Source organism: Lemur catta, chromosome 10 (assembly GCF_020740605.2).
Source record: "Lemur catta isolate mLemCat1 chromosome 10, mLemCat1.pri, whole genome shotgun sequence".
Taxonomy (NCBI): Eukaryota; Metazoa; Chordata; class Mammalia; order Primates; family Lemuridae; genus Lemur; species Lemur catta.
In genome coordinates, this window is record NC_059137.1 from 12,508,001 (window position 1) to 12,526,309 (window position 18,309).

The 18,309-nt window shown below is 58.0% G+C and overlaps 1 protein-coding gene across 12 annotated transcripts in view; it reads right to left on the reverse strand.

The window, feature by feature from the left end:
* Positions 1-18,309, reverse strand: part of LOC123646478 (DAB2 interacting protein) — a 163,565-nt gene that overhangs the window by 21,273 nt on the left and 123,983 nt on the right. For all 12 annotated transcript variants that reach the window (XM_045563508.1, XM_045563497.1, XM_045563505.1 and 9 more), the window contains 4 exons: positions 6,351-6,504; positions 4,411-4,509; positions 3,014-3,568; positions 55-199 (listed from right to left, as the gene is read on the reverse strand). In XM_045563508.1, the coding sequence (XP_045419464.1) occupies positions 55-199; positions 3,014-3,568; positions 4,411-4,509; positions 6,351-6,494 (943 nt within the window). In that variant the 5' untranslated portion in view covers positions 6,495-6,504. The remainder of the gene's footprint in view (positions 1-54; positions 200-3,013; positions 3,569-4,410; positions 4,510-6,350; positions 6,505-18,309) is intronic.

An 18,309-nucleotide genomic window follows, 5' to 3' on the forward strand; every position in this document is an offset into this window, starting at 1 on the left:
AGCTGGTGGGCACTGCCCTGCCCTCTGCCCACCCACCAGCCTGTGCCTCCCTACCTAGGGCATCCTGCAGGTACTTCTGGCCCACCAGCTTGAGGTACTCCTCGATGGCCTTGGTGGCCAGCGTGTTCTCCCGGAAGATGAGGTGCTCATTGTCCCCGCAGCGGTCTACCTCTGACATCATCAGGTCTGTCAGGAAGTCCTGGGAGGTGGGAGGTGAGATCAGGGCCTGAGCTGGCCTGGGAGGTAGCACCCCAGGATCCCGGAGCTGGCCAGAGGAGAAGCCCTAGTTTCTCAAGGCTGTCCCACCATCCCAAGAGGAACAGAATAACAAGCCCTGGGGGCCGCTGGGGAGTGTGGGCAGGACAGGGAGGAGCCTAGAGCTGGTGACAGCAGAGCCAGACCTAAGGATGAGGGAGGCAGGCCTCGCCAAGAGCATGCCACCTGGAGCCACAAACATGCCACCTGGAGCCACGAGCCTCCCACCATCACAGGCCAGCTGGACTCAAATCCCTATTCCACCCTGACCAGGGCTGGCTGGGTGACCACAGCAGAACTTACTACCCCCCCACCCCTGCAATCAGTGCCAAAGAGGACAGGCAGGGCTACCCTCTTTCTTGGTACAAACAGCCACCAGCATGCACCCACATGGCTCCCACACCAGACACAGCCTCGCTCTGTGCAGCCCCGCAGTGAAGGATGAGAGAGGGACAGAGGCGGTCCTGCTGCCCTGGAAGGAAGTGAGCCACCATGCTCCGATGGGGGAGAGCAGGGGCTGACGTGCACCCAGCAGGGGGAGGCTGAGCATGCTGCCCACCTGGGAGTCCCACTGGTCCCACGTACAGTGCTGTGGAAGACCCAGCAGAGGAGCCTGAGCCCACACCTTCCCCCAACTCTGCAGCACCCACCCGGATGCTGGCTGACTCCCTCCCTCTGGAGCCTCCATCTCATGCTCACAGCCAACCTGTGACTCCTCGGAGGCCAAAGGGCAGGGGCCACCCAGCACGAAGCGTGCAAGACACCCAGTGTGGGACAGGGTTTCTGATGCTGTGGAAATTCCTCACGCTTATAAGCACAACTTTGAAATAGAGAACTGAGATCTAGACCCAGGAAACTGGGCTGGCCAATGGAGGCACAGGAGCTTGAGGGGAAGCTGTTGTGGCCCTTCCTACCTACAGACGCACTCTAGGGCCCCATTCTCTGCATGCTCTGAAGCAAAGTAAGAACTGCCTCTGCCCCGAGTGCCCATGGCTCCTGCTCAAGCTCACAGCCCTCCGGAACTCCTGCAGTGGGCACCATGCCTCGTGCTGGCATGGAGAAAACCAAGGCACAGAACAGGAAAATGACTTATCCAAGGCCATAGCACTACCTGGGGCCAGACCTGGCCCGAGTTCTTGCTTCCCAGGCCCCATTACTCCTCCAGCTGTGAGAGGGAGGGGAAGAGGCTAGTTCCCAAGTGTTCCAGAGAAGGGGAGCCGTAAGCTCGGCACACGGAAGCATGAGTTACTTTCTACCCTCCCACTGATGGCTCCCGCTACCGCACAGAGGGCCCGCTGGGGTGGGCTGCAGCCCTGGCTTTCACCTCCCACCACGATCAGCACCAACCCTGACCCCCCTCTTGTCTCAGGCCACTTCAGACCAGTATCTGCTTCCCAGACCAATCCAGCCCAGCCCTGGGGACCAGGGTCTTGAAAGACCAGATACAGCAACAAAAGCTAGAGCGTCTGCCACCTCCCCCGCTCCCTCTCTGGGGGCTACGGGTGTCCTCAGTTTCCTAGCATGCACCCTCAGTGTTGACCAGTGAATTAAGGATAGTGCAGCCAGAGCTGGCCCAACTAGAAGCCTTGCCCAGCCCAGTATGAAGGCTGGGGCGAGGGAGAAGGTGGTCCAGCAATAGGGGGTTGGGGGAAACAGGGCTCCCCTTCACGGCCCACCAAGGGAGCTCCCTCCCTAGTCCTGCAGTCCTGTACTTGCTACACTAGCCCAACAGCCAGCGGCAGGGCCTGAACGAGGACAAGAGACTTCCAGCCACAGACTCCCCTTCCAGGGCCTCCAGGAAAGGTAAGAGGATAAGCGAACTCCATAGAGTCATGTGCCCTGGGCTCTGCCCCAGGATGCCTGAGGCCTGGTTTCCAACCCCAGGCTCAGGGCAGGACCCTGACACAGCGTGCTCCTCCACCCCCAACATGCCACTGTCCAGAGTGTAGAGGCCCCACTCCTGAGCCTGGCACTCGGGTCTATCTGAGTCCAGCCCTCCTCTCCCACGCCCTTTGGGCAGCTCCCCTGACCAAGGGAGGTGGCACAGTTGCCTGAGGGCCCACATGACCATGCTCTTTTGCCTTCCTAGAAGCACCCTAGACCAGGGGCCCACTTGTCCCCAAACCAGGTCTGTGGGGGCTGAGAAGTGGCACGCCTGATGGGCTGCTGGACCCATTCTCAGGAGTAGAAGGTGGAAGGGGTGAGGGGCTGGGGGTGGAGAGCTGTACGGCCTGCCTGGACGGCTTTTAGACCATCCCTGTTCCTGTGGGGCTCTGCAGGGGGCTGGCTGACCCTTGAATGGTGCAATTGTGACTGTGTCCACCTGTGTGTGTGGATGTGAACGTGTGTGTCTGGGTGTGAGTGTAGGGGGAGGCGGTGCTGTGGCTCACCTGTGCGTCACCTGCTGAGGATGTCTGCCAAATTCCATACCCCACGTGTTTGTGTCGCTGGGGCTGGCGGGGTTGGGGGACCCGGTGTGCTGGGAGAGCCTGGCTATACAGCCTGCTCCCTCACTGCCAGCCGTGATCCCGTCCATCAGCTCCACATGGACCTCAGGGATCAGCTCCAGGCACAGAGCGGGAGCACAAAGCCCCCCATTCCACAACATAACTCTCAGGTTTAGGGAGCCCACTTGGCTGTGCCTGGTGCCTCCAAAGCCTCCATCAGACCTGAAACGCATCGCACGGACGCGGGGAAGGGCAGGTAACCCAGTGCCTGTCACCAGGCCTCTCCCAGGGGCCGAGGGGCCCACACACACCTTCACCTTGCCCGTGCTCTGCAGGATGTGCACCAGGGCAGACGCCATCTCCTCCTTGGTCTTGGCACTGAGGATGGGCTCCAGGGCTGCACACAGCCCCAGGTAGTGGTTAGTGATGTGCTCGGCAAACTCCTTGTACATCTCCATGGGCAGGATGGTGATGGTTTGGTAGCGTGCCTTGATTCGGATCATGGGCCCAGGGCCCTTGCCACCCTTGGGGTTAGGCGTCACCACCGGGTACCACTTCTCCACGAACTGCCGCCCAGCTACCGAGGCAGCGGGCAGGCTGACCAGGCCCAGGTAGCTGTTACGCTCCTTCTTCTTCTTCTTGTCGGTCTCCCGGTACAGGTGGACAGTGACTGTGCGCAGAGGTGGCAGGTTGTGGAACTCAAAGTGCTCGCCCCAGAAGACATTGTCCGTCTTGAGCTTGCCCGTGGTGCGCGCATAGAGCACGTCGTCCAGGCACAGCTCACACAGGTACTTCTTCTTGGCGGGCAGGTCCTTGGCCTCGATCACCCACAGCTTAAGGATGTGCTCCACGCGCCGACTGTTGTCCTGCATGTGCACAAGGGGGCTAGGGTGGTCAGCTGAGGGTGCCACCCGCCCCCCAGCCTGCCCAGAGCCCAGGAGAGTCTTCAGATCTGGGAGCAGTTCTGAAGGTGGTGGTGGCAGGGGGCATCCAGGCCCTGAAAAAGGATGGGGTGGGTCTGACAGGCACCAGCTCACTGACTTTGGGCAATGGACTTAATCTGAGCTTCAGCTTGCATTTCTATAAAACAGGACTGAAAAACCCCATCTCATGGAGTGAGAGACTGGGTAAAGATGCTTGACACCCGGCAGGTTATGGAGCTGTTATCAGCTCTTCTTTAGTTTGCTGGTCTATAAAGTAACTTAAGAGGTGACCTCAGTGACCAGGACTTAGCCCAGGCTCTCAAGCCAGCTAGGGAGATAGACACAGAAGCAGGGATTATAGTCCAGGTCCCATGACCTGATGGGAGGGCCCAGGGACAGGGGGAACAGAGGGCACCAACCTGGGCCAGGGGGGCTCGCCTAGAGGAGGGGTAGGCATCTGCGCTGCAATGGGATGGATAAGCAAGGATCAGCTGGGGCAAAGTAGGGACAAGGGTTCCAGGCAGGACCCCAAGGGCCCAGTGCTCATTTCCCAGCCCAGCCTCCTCGGTGTACAGCTGCGAGAACAGATGCACACAGCCCTGTCTCAGCCTGGCCAGCTCAAACTCCTCTTTCTGAGGCCAACGATATTGCCCACTCAGGTTCTGACTCCGTGCAGGCTGGGCCCCCGATCCCAGCCACTCCGCAGAGATCCTTCCCTCCCGCTTCCTCACTTCTGAGTCTAACCACCATCTCCAATACTCTGGCAAGAGGGGGTGCAGGCCTACCTTGTTGGGGTGGACCGCTCGCCGCAGGTTCTCCATCCACTTATCCCGCTCGGCTGCGGACCGGCAGGAAAAGCACTTGCTTCCTGACGATGTTGTCACCTGTGAGAGGCGGGCAGGACAGTGTTACAGCAGAAGGGACCACAGTAAGGCTGGACAATGATGGAAGATCTCTGGGGCTCAGGGGACCGTGGCTGCCAGGTGTGCACAGCCTCAGGAAGGAGGCAGGATATGATTCCTACATGTCACATTTTGCAGGTGGTACGCTGAGACGCACTGTCCCAGAACAAGTTGGCAGCAGGAAGAGAGGCCCAGTCCTGCACCAACTGGCTCCTGGTCCTGGCGCCTCACTTCTGCCTCAGTGTCCTTCTGTCCAACAGGAAAGCATCTTTCTGACTCTAACCTCCCTCTCCCTGACATGGGCTAGGGAAGATATGGGTGCCCTGCCCAGGTCAGGGGGTGATGCTTAACCCAAGCATAGCTTCCCTAGAGGCATAACCACAGGTGCCAAGCAACGGTGACAATGATGGTAATATAAGCCTGATACTTTCTGTGCCAGACTGGAGAAATGAGAATTGGGCTGTCTGGATGTGCCAGGCCCTGGGGTCCTCCTGCCTGGAGCCTTAACCCTCCTGGTTGACTCGTGCCCATCCTAGGGCCCAGCTCAGATGTCTCCTCCAGGCAAGGAAGCCTGGTCTAGGCTGCCCCTGCATCCAGCCAAGGGCTCTCCAGGGGAAAGCAAACTTTTCGCCAAGCATTCAAGGGCCTGCACAGCTGGCAGGCCCTTGAACGAACGGACAGGCAACTACCCTCAGCCTGTCCCAGGCAAGAAGTCAGAGCCAGATCAAGCCCAGCTAGGCCAGGAATCTTTTTTTTTTTTTTTGGAGACAGAGTCTTGCTCTGTCGACCTGGCTAGAGTGCAGTGGTATCATCATAGCTCACTGCAACCTCCAACTCCTGGGCTCAAGCAATCTACTGCCTCAGCCTCCTGAGTAGCTGGGACTACAGGTGTGCGCTACCACTCCTGGCTAAGTTTTCTATATTTTGTAGAGACAGGGCCTCCCTCCTGCTGAGGCTGGTTTCGAACTCCTGACCTCAAGCGATCCTCCCTCCTCAGCCTCCCAGAATTCTAGGATTACAGGAATGAGCCACTGCACCCAGCCTAGGCCAGGAATCTTGAACTGCAAACAGTACCCAGTGGGCACAAGGTGGGGGGCAGATGCCAGGCACCATTCTGTTCTGGGGGTACTAGGAGGTTGTCACACTAGTTCCCAAATGGCTGCTTTCTATTACCAGGCTCATTCTTCAACCAGAGAGCTCCCCTAATTAAGCACAATTATTGGGGGTGGAAATCTTCCCAGAAACAGAAGCAGGAAGATAGTATGAATAACTGGAGAAGCAATTAGCAACTCCCGGGAACACCTGCAACAACAGCAACCCCGGTCCTGGCTTGGGCTCAGCCTTGTCGTGTGACCTCTGACACCTTCTTGCCTTTGCTGGGCCTCAGATTCCCGTATGAAGGACTGAACAGGTAATCCCCAGGTAACAGTCCTGCGTAGGGTCGGTCACTGGCTCTCTGCTCTCAAGCCTTGGGTCAAAAGAATGCTTGGGCAGGAAAGGTTTGGGCTCTCATTGTACAGAGGGGGAAACAGGCCCAGAAAAGGGGGGACTCTCCACTATCTCACACTGCATTCGGGGTGAGCAGGCTCTGAGACATGTGATCTGGGGCTTAAGCAATTCAACACAGGCTTTTTGTAAACTCACTTTCACACACAGGAGTCCCCAGCAGCTTCCCTTGTTAGCTTGGAGAACAGGTGCTGGCCCAGTTCCAAAGAGCCCAGAGAGCAGGAATGACACCTCCCCCCACCCCCAGCTCCACCTGGTCTCTTAGGAGCCAAAAGCTATAAGCAGATTCCAGTCCCCTCCCCCGTGGTGGGACCCACCTCAAAGCAGTAGTCCTGGCCTAGGATGCTGCTGTGCACAGGCTTGATGACCACCTCCTCCTCCATGCTGAGGTCCAGCGCCTCCACTGCACTGCTGGGGCTGAGCAGGGACTCGTGGGAGCGAGACTCCTTCAGCCTCGGCATCAGATGGGACCTGGGGGGGTGGGCAGTAGGCGTGTGAGGCTGGGCCTGCCACCGCTCAGGACAAGCTGGCTGCCACGCCCCACCCAACCACCCAGCTCCCCTCCCTGGAGGCAGTCACTCCTCCTCCCTACTCCCCCCAAGACAGACTTGGGGTGGGGGTGTCACAGAGACTCGCCAGTCCCTCGTCCCCGCTGCAGGAGTCTGGGTAAGGGGCTCTGCCTCTGAGGGAGCAAGAACGGAGGATCAGGTGGCCACAGTCTGGCTCCTGAGCCACCCAGAGACCCACAGGAAACCCACCTGAGCCGGCAGCCGTCTGGGGCTCTGGAGCCTCTCCCACCTCCCCTCCCTTCTGCCTTGGTCCCTGCGCCCAAGACTGCAGCAGTCACCCCGCCCCAACATTTATCCAGAATGCCACTGCTGATAGCCCTTCCTCACACACTGTCCCACATGACCAGCCCTATGTGAAGCAGAAGAGCCACAGGACCCCTGCCACTCCCACCTCACAGATGAGGACAGTGAGGCTCAGAGCAGAAGGGACGCGGCAGTCTCTGCACAGTACCCAAGTTGCCGAGACTCAGGCAGGGTCCCCGTCCACAGGCACAAAGAGCAGAGGCAGTGGATGCCACCTGGTACCCAAATGGAGCCTGGACATGGGCTGGCTCCCACAGACCTGGCCTTGGACCTGGGCCCACGGCTCAGCTGCTGTGCCCTGGCCAAGCCACTTCCCCTCTTTGAGCCTCGGTTTCCTCAGCACATCACGTGCAAGGCACTGCAGAAGACACTTGCTCCAGTGTTTGGTAAAGTCCACTTCAGAGAGGCGAATGTCTCTCTCTAGCGCCAAGCGCACAGAGCCATGCCCTACGGGAGCCCCTCCCACGCTGAGCAGAGAGAAGCCTGAGGACCGGCTAGGCCTGCTAAGACCACCTCCGGTGTGGAAGCTGGGCAGGCTTTGTCCCTGCTGTGTCCACGGCCCACACCCCTGGGGCTCATGAGGAACTGGTCCTGGCTTAGCCCACACGGGCCGCCTTCCCCCTCTGCCTTCCGGCTCCTGGCCTCCATTGGTCCAAGGGCTGCTTCCACCATTCTCTCCCTGCCTCACCAAACAGAGACCCTACCTTAGGCCATGCTGAGGCCTGGGCCCTAACCTCGAGGGACTCACAGCCTGGCACGAGTCACCAGACACTGCCCCACAGGGCGCACCCCATGTGGACTCAGGAATCCAGGGATGAGCTGGAAGGGCCCTGCCCAGAGGGCTTCACAGGTTGGCAGAGGCCACCCTCCCACCCCAAACTCCACATCTCCATGGCAACAGTCCTCTGTGCGTATGAGCCCTCCCCAGACGTGGAGTCTTATGCCAGATGCTGCAAGGAGTCAGAGCTGGAAGGGGGACCCCTGCCTTTGGACACCCACACAGCCCAACCCAGGAGATCCAGCTGACCTCCCATTGCCACTCCACACGCAGCACGAAGCTGGCCTCTGAGAGCTTGAGGGATTTGGCAGAGCCAGAGGAAAGCCGTGGGACACGCCGAAGTCAGGTTGGAGCCCTCCCAGCCTACCCCGGAACTCCCGCGTGGAGCTTGCGTGCCTCCGCTCCTCCGGGGCTCTCCCTGGGATGCCCCAGCTTACAAGGGTGCCCCATGGCCTAGCTACCATGCCATGCCAGTAGGTACAAAAACAGGCTTCTTCCCTTGATGGCCCAGGGCCCTGCTCAAATGGCCCCGCCTCCTCCCGTCACCCTGACCTAGGCGTGAGTGTGTCTGCCTTCCCCTTGGTCGAGATTCTTCCACCTGGGCCACCCACCTCCCAGAGCAGACTCTAGGCCTCCCTCCCAGATGGGGTTCGTACCTCAGTGGAAGAGACGCCCTGTTCCAGGTGCTGGGGAGGTCACCCCACCTAGGAAGGGCTGTGACCCACAGGCCCTTGGGCCTGACGTCTGAGACCCAAAACACAAGCCACAGGCCAGGACAGTGCTGTTTTCTGGCCCAGTCTGACAAACCCTGCCAGGTAAGGATTTTGGGAGCCAGAGCGGGTGGGGTGGGGACCCAGGAAGTACAAAGGGAGGAGCTGGTGCCGCCTCCTGCCTGGGGCACCTGAATGAGCTGGCTGGGGAGAGGAAAGGGAGGTGTGGCTCGCAGACTGGGCCTGCCCAGGGTCTGCCCACGGAAACCCAAGGGGACCCTGGTTGTGCAGCCCCAGGAGCTCAGCAGGTCCAGGCCAGACCCCTAAACAGCTAGACCCTGGAGCCTGTGGCTGCAGAACCTCCCCCCCACTTCCTTCCCCTCCATCCTGTCCCACAAGCATGCTCCAGCCGGGCTTAGCAACCCCGGGTAGGGTCCTAGTGGAATAGAGGGCTATGGGGAAGTTCAGGGCCCTTAAGATACCCTGGAATGGCCTGGCCCACCTGACTGCAGCTGGGCAGTCTTGACCTTCGCCACCTCTCTGAAGGCTTCTCCACAAGGGGGGACGTGGAACAGAGGCTGCATCCAGCTGCAGCACAGGCTCATCGGGAGGAGGAGGAACAGGGAGGGGGCAAGGCAGGGGAGGCCGGAGGCCCGACCTGCAAGGTCTCTCTCCCAGGCTGCTCTGGGCGGTGGGCCTGGACTCTCTGACCCAGGTTGTATGTGTATTGTCTTCCTGTTCAGCCTGGAGGCTACCTGCTACCCCCTCACCACCAGGCCGTGACACAAGACCCTTGGTCCTTATGCCATCTGGGTAGGAGGAGCTGATCTGCTGTGACCCTGCCAGGGTGTGCACATGGTGGTGGCTGATAAGACGACTAGGGCTCAGAAAAGGAAAATGCCCATTTGGTCAATTCCCAGACCCAGCAAGACATCTCACAGCCTAACAACCACCCCTCCGGGAAGCCAGCCCTGTCCCATGCCCGCAGAACCCCCTGGCCACTCCACACTGGGGACTGCCTGCCCCCTCACTACCCAAGGCAGCCTCTGCCCCACCCTGCCTCCCTCTCACACCAGGCACTGCTGGGCCACTTCCTTTCTCATCTCCAGCTTCTGCCTTGCCAGGCTGGGCAAGCTCATCAGAGGCAGGCAGGGAGGGAGACGGGCACCAAAGACTGCCCAGGCTCAGGAGGGCAGTGAATGGGCACGGCCCCCCTAGCTGGGAAGCCAGGTGAAAGGAACTGAGCAGGCGCTGGTTTCTGCCTTGCTCCTGTTCCACTCCCAGGAGAGGGGTGGGCACCCAGCTGGTCGCTTCCAAGTCTCTTTTTTCTTTCTTTCATTTTTTTTTTTTTTTTTTGAGACAGAGTCTCGCTCTGTCGCCCAGACTACAGTGCAGCAGCATCACTATAGCTCACTACAACCTCCAACCTGGGCTCAAGTGATCCTCCTGCCTCAGCCTCCCAAGTAGCTGGGACCACAGGTGCATACCACCACACCCAGCTATTTTTTTTCTATTTTTAGTAGAGACAGGGTCTCGCTCTTGCTCAGGATGGTCCGTCTGAACTGCCGACCTCAAGCTATCCTCCCACCTTGGCCTCCCAGAGTGCTAGGATTACAGGCAAGAGCCACTGCATCTGGCTCGTTTTTTATTTCAACTGTACACGGCCTGCCAGGAGTATTCATCTACCCATTTTACAGAAAGGTAAGATTGGTTCAGGGAGGGGCAGTTACTTTGTCTGCCCAAGGCCCCCTGCCAGGATGGGGATCCAGGTCAGTCTGCGAGCCCTGCCCACAGCTGCCTGTGTGGGGTGGGACCTAGGGACTGGTGCCCTTGTACACAAGGCCTCTGCTGTCCCCTGGGCCCGGATCAGGTCCCTTCCTGCTGCCCAAGGCTGGGGTGGAGAAAAGGCGGCCCAAGTGTATCCCTCCCCTCCCCAGTGCCCAGATCAGTCTCATGACGGCTCCCCTTTGACCTCCTGTGGTCCAGGGAGACCAGAGCCTTGGTCTCCATGGGAGGGCAAAAGGCCTTCTTCACCCGGGGGCTCCACATCCACAGCCCAGGTCTGAGCCACTTCTCACGACAACCTTGCCAGGGATGCCATGTGACTCTACTGGGCCCAGAGAAGCTGGGTTGCACATCTAAACAGAACCAGGTCTCAAACCAGGACTTCAGGCCTGCCCCTCCTCACCAGGCAGAGCCGGCAGACCCGGCCAGGTTACCCGGGGCTGCGTGCCACAGGAACCATCACACGGTCCCCTTGCGGAATCTCCACAAGCCCAAGAGGCAGATGCAGACCTCGCCCCCACTTCGCAGGGGAGAAGCTGAGGCCTGCTCAGAGAGGGCAAGTGATGTGCCCAGGGTCACGTCTTTCTTCTAGTGTCACTCTCACACTCAAACTCCTTGGATCCATTTCCTTTTCTGAGGAGGAAGGATTCTTGCCTCCAACAGAAGTGGCGAGCACACACTGAACAAGTGCTGTAAACACAGGATCTTCCGGGGAGGCACCTCCCAGCCCGGGGCCGGCGTTGGGGTAGGGTGGGGGGTTCCTCTCAAGGCCACATGAGATTCAGCTCCAGCACTGGAACTTGGCATTCTGGGCCACCAGCTGGGGTCCACCCCCTGCAGGGGCCTGGCTACTGGTCTCCCCTCAAGGATCACAAGTCTCTCAGGCAGATCCCCAGGCGCATGCCGTCCCCTCTGCCCAGACGTCACCTTCCCCTTGTCCTGTCCAACCTTCAGCACCCTGTATCAGTGCCCCTTCTTCCATGAAGCTTTCCTAGATTCCCTGAGCAGACAGCAACATTCATTAGACTGGGTTGGAAAGGCCTGTCACAGAGCTGTCTCCTTGCCAGGCAGGGGGCTCCTACTAGGTCTGGCTCAGCTCCAAGATTCAGAGCCTCAGAGTTCCTGGACCAACACCCGAACACCCCAGCAGCCAAGATCAGCTAAGCCTGGGGTGGGCAAGAGGTCAGCTGGGATGAGGACAGTTTTCCCTGGGCCCGCAAACCCAGTCGGTCACATGGTGGTTTCCTTGGAGATAGGACAAAGAGGTCCCAAGGGTGGGTTGTCAGGGCAGCTGCCTGTTCAAGGCCAATTCCCAAGAACATCACCCGATGTTCACCCCAGAATCTCTGGGAAATGTCCCTGCCCTTGCTTTGTCCAAGTATAGGGAGCTCCCTCCATCTCTCAAGGTCAGGGGGCTTATCCTACCCCCTGACTATACCCTGCCCCTCATAGCCCCAGCCCTCTCTGAGACCTTTCCAAACACGGCAAATTCTTTAGTCCCAGGGACTAGAGGCCCTGGGTCCCCTGCCCTTCCCTCTTCAAACTGGGCCTTTATCTATACCCTCCATGTCATGGGAGCCTCACAGCTCTCAGGAAGAGGGTGAAGCCATGATTCCCAGGTCACACATGGGATAGCCAAGGGCCCAGGTAGAGAGACTTGCCCTGGACTCCACTGCTATGGAGAGCTAGTCTGGGCCTGGAGGGCAGTGGGGAATGGGTGTCTCCCTGGCCTTCTCCTGTCTAGACCACAGCAGCATCCTCCACTAGGCATGTCCCTCTACCCAGCACAGCCTCACTCTTGTTCCTCCTCTCTCCCCTCACAGCCTATAGGATAATCAAGTCCCAAAAGCCTCGATCTGGTATCGAACCCTTCTTGAATCGCCACCCACACTACGCCCTGGCAAGCGAGCTAGACTCTCCTCCCCAGCTGCACCCTGACCAAGTCACAAACTCCCACCCTCCCGGGGGGCCCATGCCCTGCTGTCTCTTGAGCCTGTTCTACCTTCCCTCCACTTCTCTGCTAAACAAAGTCCTTCCCTGTCAGTTTTCACAGCCCAGCCCAATGCTGTGATGCTGTCCCTGGTCTCTGTAGACAGACAGAGCACACTGTGCCACCGAGCCCCACCCAGTGCCACAACTGCCCACCTGCCTCATTTAATTCTCATGACAACCCCGTTAGGACCACGGCTCAGAAAGGCGAGGTGACTTGCCCAAGTGGGATCTGAACTCAGTTCAGTAGAGTCCAAGACTAACTGCATTAGCACAAGCCACGGCCTCTGCCTGGCCTTTTGGTAGCCCCAGAGGTGGCCCAAGGAAGCAGGGCAGGGAAAGGTCCACAGCCAGCTGACCTGCTCGCTGGGACTCCCTCATTCCAGGCAGGGAAGGAAGGGCCAGGGGCTGCTGGGGTAGGGTGGCCCCTGCCCAGGGTCCAGGAGCCGTGGGCACGGCATGGATGGCTGTCGTGGGAGAAAGAGCCAGGCCCCAACAGCAGCTCATTGTGAGGGCCTAGAGCAGAACAACAGGACATTGTCCAGGCTCCTGGGGCACAGCCTTATCTGATAGCCTTCCAGCCAACCCACAAGCTGTTTTTATCTCTGGTCGGTTTTTCTCTAAAAGGTTAGTGACAGAAGTTCAGCAAATTCTCCATTATTTCAAGGAGGGAGGGGACCCAAAAACAAAACTTACATAATTAAAAAGCTCAACTTGACACAGCGAGGATGCTCCTAGCTATGGGTGCAGTGAGTTGAGAGAAGGGTTGTTTAGCCGGGAGAGTAAGGGGCTCACAGTCACCCTCCACATCTCAAAGGTACAGGGGGAGCTGCCCTGTGGGGCCCAAAGGACACAGCTGAGAGCACGAGAGGCCAGTTCCAGCTTGGTCACTGCTGTCCCAGATGGGCCAGGCTTGTCTGGTTTTAGAGAGTGGGCACCCTGTCTCTGGAGGGGTGCAAACAGGAGCTAGGAGACCCCTCGAACACATGCTGTGGAATGCCTACCTGACTGCTAGGGGGTTGTGGGGCACCGGCCAGGCAGTGCCCCCAGCCAGGCAGTGAGTGAGCCCCGGAAGGAAACACACACACATGCATGAGTACACAATACAGAAATGCCACTGTGGCAGGGAACAGGCAAGAGGACAGAGGGCCTAGTGTCAAGGGTGCCCAGCTGTAGGAGCAAATCTAGTCTCTGTTCCTTGTGAAACACACAACTTTGAGTATCTTAAGTCATTCGACCTTCTAGGCCTCGGTTTCCCCATCAGTAAGTGGGGATAATGACATACCTTCCTCACAGGGTTGCTCTCAGGATCAAATGAGACGGTGCAGGTGAGATGCTCAGGAGAGCAGGGGTAGGTGCCAGTCCATTCCTCGTCTGTCCTATTCACCCACCTCACTGCCAGGCAGCATGTTAGGAGCTGGGGACACAGCCGTGAATAGCATTGATGAACGAAGTACACCCTGTTATCAGTTGACGTTTCTAGGATCGGTTACTCTTCTGACATATGGACTTCCCAGGCTGTTCCCTGTTCCCTTCCCCTGATGACTCAAATTCCTTACTTTCTCTCCATGCCTCAGTTTTCCCCATCTGCAAAATGGGGACCAACCACATCTGCCCAAATGCTCTGGGATGCCTCAAATTTTTTATAAAAAGCCCTTAATTTCTTAAAGTGAAATGAAAGGAGAAGAGAGTGAAAGGAGAAGAGAAAATGCCTGAAGGCAGGGGGCAGAACTGTGGCCCCTTTGCCTATGACTACCAAGCATAGCAGTCCCCAGCCCCAGTCTTCAACCCGTACTCTCATGTGGTCCTATGCCACTGCCCACTGCCCCAACCAGTCCTGGAGAGGGGAGAAATCCTGGACAAGGTTTGTCGCATAGAATCGGTGCCCACCTGAAGGTGGCGGGACCTGCTGGTTCTGGAGTCAAAACCTCAGCAAACTCTCCGGGCCCTATCAGGTCAGAACACGCCAATCCTGTTTCTGCCCATCCCAGCTAAGCAGGCCCAAGGGGCTGTGCTGGAAATCTCTGCCTACATGGGAAGGAGACAGAGTCTGGACACAGTCCTGGAGCGGAGCGGGATGGGGGGCTTATGCGCTGGGAACCGAACCGCAGCACATCAACAGGGCAGCACCCCGCCTGCGAAGCCCAGCAGAGCCAGCTCTCCCCAGGCCCAGCCTTGCCCTGCTGGCCTGGGAACTGGCTGCTGAGAAAGCCAGCATGCACTCCTGGCCCAGCTGTGGTCCCAGGGGGGAGGAGAAGAATGCAGCCGCCTGTGGCCCCCAGGGCCCTGGGGAGACAGAGTCTGTCCTAAAAAGGCAGGGAGGCTGGCCCCACTGCCTGGGAAGGCTTCCGGGAATGACAGGGCTGGAGGCATGGTTCCTCTCAACCCAGGGTACCCTCACGCCAAGGCAAAGGGCAGGTCCTAGCAGAGTCGTTCCTGATGTCCCCTACACACACTGAGCCCTGGGCTGGGAGGCAGGGAGTCACCTGGACTCTTGCCCTCACTCTACTCCTGGCAGCCTGTGTTTCCCCCCACACCACAGGGCTGAGCTGGCAAAGAGGAGGGTCCACACCCTGGCAATCAAAACAGGAGGATGGGGTAGCTTATCGCTTGCTCTGGCTACAATGCAGCCTGGCCTCCTGTGGTGCCCAATATATGCTGACCAAATGAACAACACTGTGGTAGCCCGGACCCAACAGCCACTTACCAAGTACCTACGATGTGCGCAGCTGCATGATCAACACTCTTACCAAAGTACCCACATCATCTCATGGCACAAAGGCAGCACCCCCCAGGGGAGAGGGAGAGCAGGAACTCCAACTCAGGTGTGCTGAGCCCTGGCTCACAGGGCAACCTTTCCCATACACACCTCCAGTTAATCCAAGGGAATCCATGAAGGAAACTTTAAAACACAATCTTACTAAAGTGGAAACTAAGGCTTCCAGAGAGGGAGTGACTTTGCCAGGTCACATAGTCCAGAAGTGAAAGTTGGCATCCTACTGGCCTGACTACCCTCTGTTGGACAGTCCTGGCACCTATCTTGTACTGAGCCAGGCCTGGAGGCCGGGCATCCAATCAGCCTAATGCCCCAGCAAGAGACCGTCCCGCTTACTGAGGGAGTCCTGGGTTCCTATCTTGGCTCTACCCTTAATCAGCCTGTGACCTTGGGCCTACTCGTTCTTTGGACCCAGACCTGAACAAGTTCCCTTCCCTCTCTAGGTGCTGTTTCCTCACATGATGAGCTACTTCAGAGAGAGCCACAAAACCCCCGTGCCAACACCCTATAACATAAGGAACCATACGCCATCGCAGCCCCTACCATCACTACTGCTAGCAGGCTTGGAGAGTCCGGGGGTGCGAGGGGTGCTGGTGCTGAGTCCTCAAGAGAGAGGCCGCCTTCAGCATCTGCCAGACCTCACCCTGCCCTTTCCAGTATAACTGTACAGGCCTAATGAAGTTTTCAAAAGACATTTGGGAACACATTTACCTTTCCACATCCTATTTCTTTTTAGGGGGAAGGAGGGGGGGCAGAGAGAGAAGAAACAAAAAACTTTCCATCTAATACCCCAAGTCATTCTGCAGCCTGAATAATTTTGGGTTTTTAATCAATAGCTGTCAGACTTGTCAAATTACTTTGGGGACCACAAAGCAGTTTTTAAACATTCATAAACCTCAGTAGAACAGCGAAGTGCCCTGAATTTTAAAAGAAGAGAATCTAAGGAACTCTCATTGACTAGGATGAGATGTGGGCAAATCGAAAGTGAGCCGAGGGCTTCTGAGAACGAACAGCTCTCCGGCTCCTCCCTGGTCTCCAGAAAACACTGCCAGGCTTGGCCTGGCCTCTCAACATTTAGGAAGGTGACTGCTCCCCCCCTCCTCAGCCCAGAGCCTCCAGAACCCCTGCTCCACCCCCAGCCACGCCTGCAGCAGCCCAGGTGCTCCCAGACTCTGGTGCCTACTGCCGGGCCGTACCTTCTCCTCTGGGACCACTCAGAGAATGTTTCAAGACCCTGGCCCAGGTGTCCCCCTTCAGCTCAGTCTGTAGCCATCTCCTCACACGTGAACACACCACACATCCCCTTGGTCTGACGGCTCACACCAAGTGTGGGACTGGTTTCTGACTGGTTTCCCCACTCCCACCAGGGATTGCAAATATTCAAGTGGATAAGGACAATGAAACAAAAACAATGAATGAGCTGAAAACCAAGTATTTTCCATTCCCCAGGAAGTAGGCTTCCCTTCTGGCTTATCTAATTACTACCAGCTCTCCACCTCCAGGAAGCCCTCCTTGGCTCATGCCAGCCCCTCCACAGAATGTGGGGGGAGAAGCAGCATCTTCTCCCATCTCATCTCCTTCACTCAAGACCTGGGTGCCATGCCACATGGCCTCTCGGGATGGTCCAGGCCGTTCACGTTAGGGTGACAGTGTGATCTACAGACTGCCTTCCTCCCCCATCCCTGGGGACCAGGCCTTGCCTCAACCAAGGACCAGCCACTTGTCGCACAGCCCCAGCTCCTGGCACTATGCTGGCTGGATGAGGTAAGGAGGTATCCTTCCTTAAAAACACACACACAAACAAAACTCTGTGACCTTGGTCAAATTAATTAACCTGTGTGCCTCAGTTTTCTCATCTAAAAAATGGGGATGACACCACCTTTGACTGTAGGGGTTGCCTGACCAGCAGTGAGCTCTCCACACACAGCCCCGAGATCAGCCCTGGCTGCTCCCCTGCCCTGCCCAGGCTGTGCTGAAACTGCCTTTCCCTGGACATTCTGTCCCCTCCCCCAGCACTTCTCTGCATGTTCCTGGCTTCTCCCTGGGCCCGGGACATTTCCAAGATCCCTCCCTCGCCCTGTGTAGCAGGCAGATTCTCCCTGCCTCTCCCCACAGCTGAGCTCTCAAAAAGCCTCTCTGCCAACCAACCCCAGACCACCTCGCCTGCTCCACCCCTGCCCCGAGAGCGTCTGACCACTCAAAGACCCCCAGCGAAGAAGGACACAAATGCTGGGACTCTAGACTCCAGTCCTGATGCTCATCCCCAGCTTAGCTATCTTGTCCACCCCAGCCACCACTCAGGGCCTCCTTCTTGTTAGCAGTCTGACCTTAGAGAGACAAAGCAGCAAAGACGTGAAGGGAAGGAGCGCTGAGCCAGGGAGGTTGGCCCTGATGGGCCTCTCCTGCACCTCCCCTGTCAGATGGGCCACCCTCACCTCCCACCAGTTTGCTGAGGTTCATTTCGCTAACGTCCCCCACCCCCACTCCTGGGCTGAGTTACTCCGGCCGCCCTTATATAGTTACTGAGCGCCTCCAGTGTGCCGGCCTGGAGGGCTGTGGGCCTAGGGACCGCGGCTGCCTCTTCCTCCCAAAGCCTGAGGTCTGGGAGTCCCCGTGGGGCATCAGAGCCGCTGCCTCAGACTGTAACTAGGAGGTGGCAGCCAGGAGCATTCAACAGCAGCAGAGCAGCAGGAGAGGGTGGCTGCCAACAAGCCACGAGCTACCAGGGCACTGGCATGGGCAGAAACACAGAGAAACGATGTCAAAGAAAACCAGGCATGTGGCTGCCAAGTTCCTCCTGCCCCTAGCAACCGTGCACCAAAGCCATCTGTGGCCCACAAGTACCATGCCACCACACCACACCACACTTAGCACACCTGGGAAGTGCAGACCCTCGCACAGCTAACTATAGTTAAGGAAACTGAGGCTCGGAAATCTCAAGGGGCTTCCCCAAGGCCAGATTTCAGGGGTCGCCCTTTTCTCTCACATTTCACACTGGCTGGCTTTAGGTTAAGCTGGCCCTGTCATTTGCCACCTGGCCCAAGCATTTCCAACTAAGAAAGCATGAACTTAAAATCCAGCTTCCAAGGTACCAATCCAGCCATGCTGGTTCTGCTCAGCCTCATCTAGCTCATCTCACCCGGCTGCCACCTGTGTTCAAGGTGCAGCACTCCCCGCAGCTGAGCCTGCCTTATCCTCTATGCCTAGCTCAAAGGCTGCCACCACCTCCAAGAAGCCCTCCCAGAAGAACTGACAACTCCCTCCAGGGTTTGCCCCTATGCACCACCCTCCAATACACAAGTGAGGTCAAGTAGCTTGATCAAGGTCACAGTTCACAGGCACAAAGGTGGGGCAGGATGCCTGGCA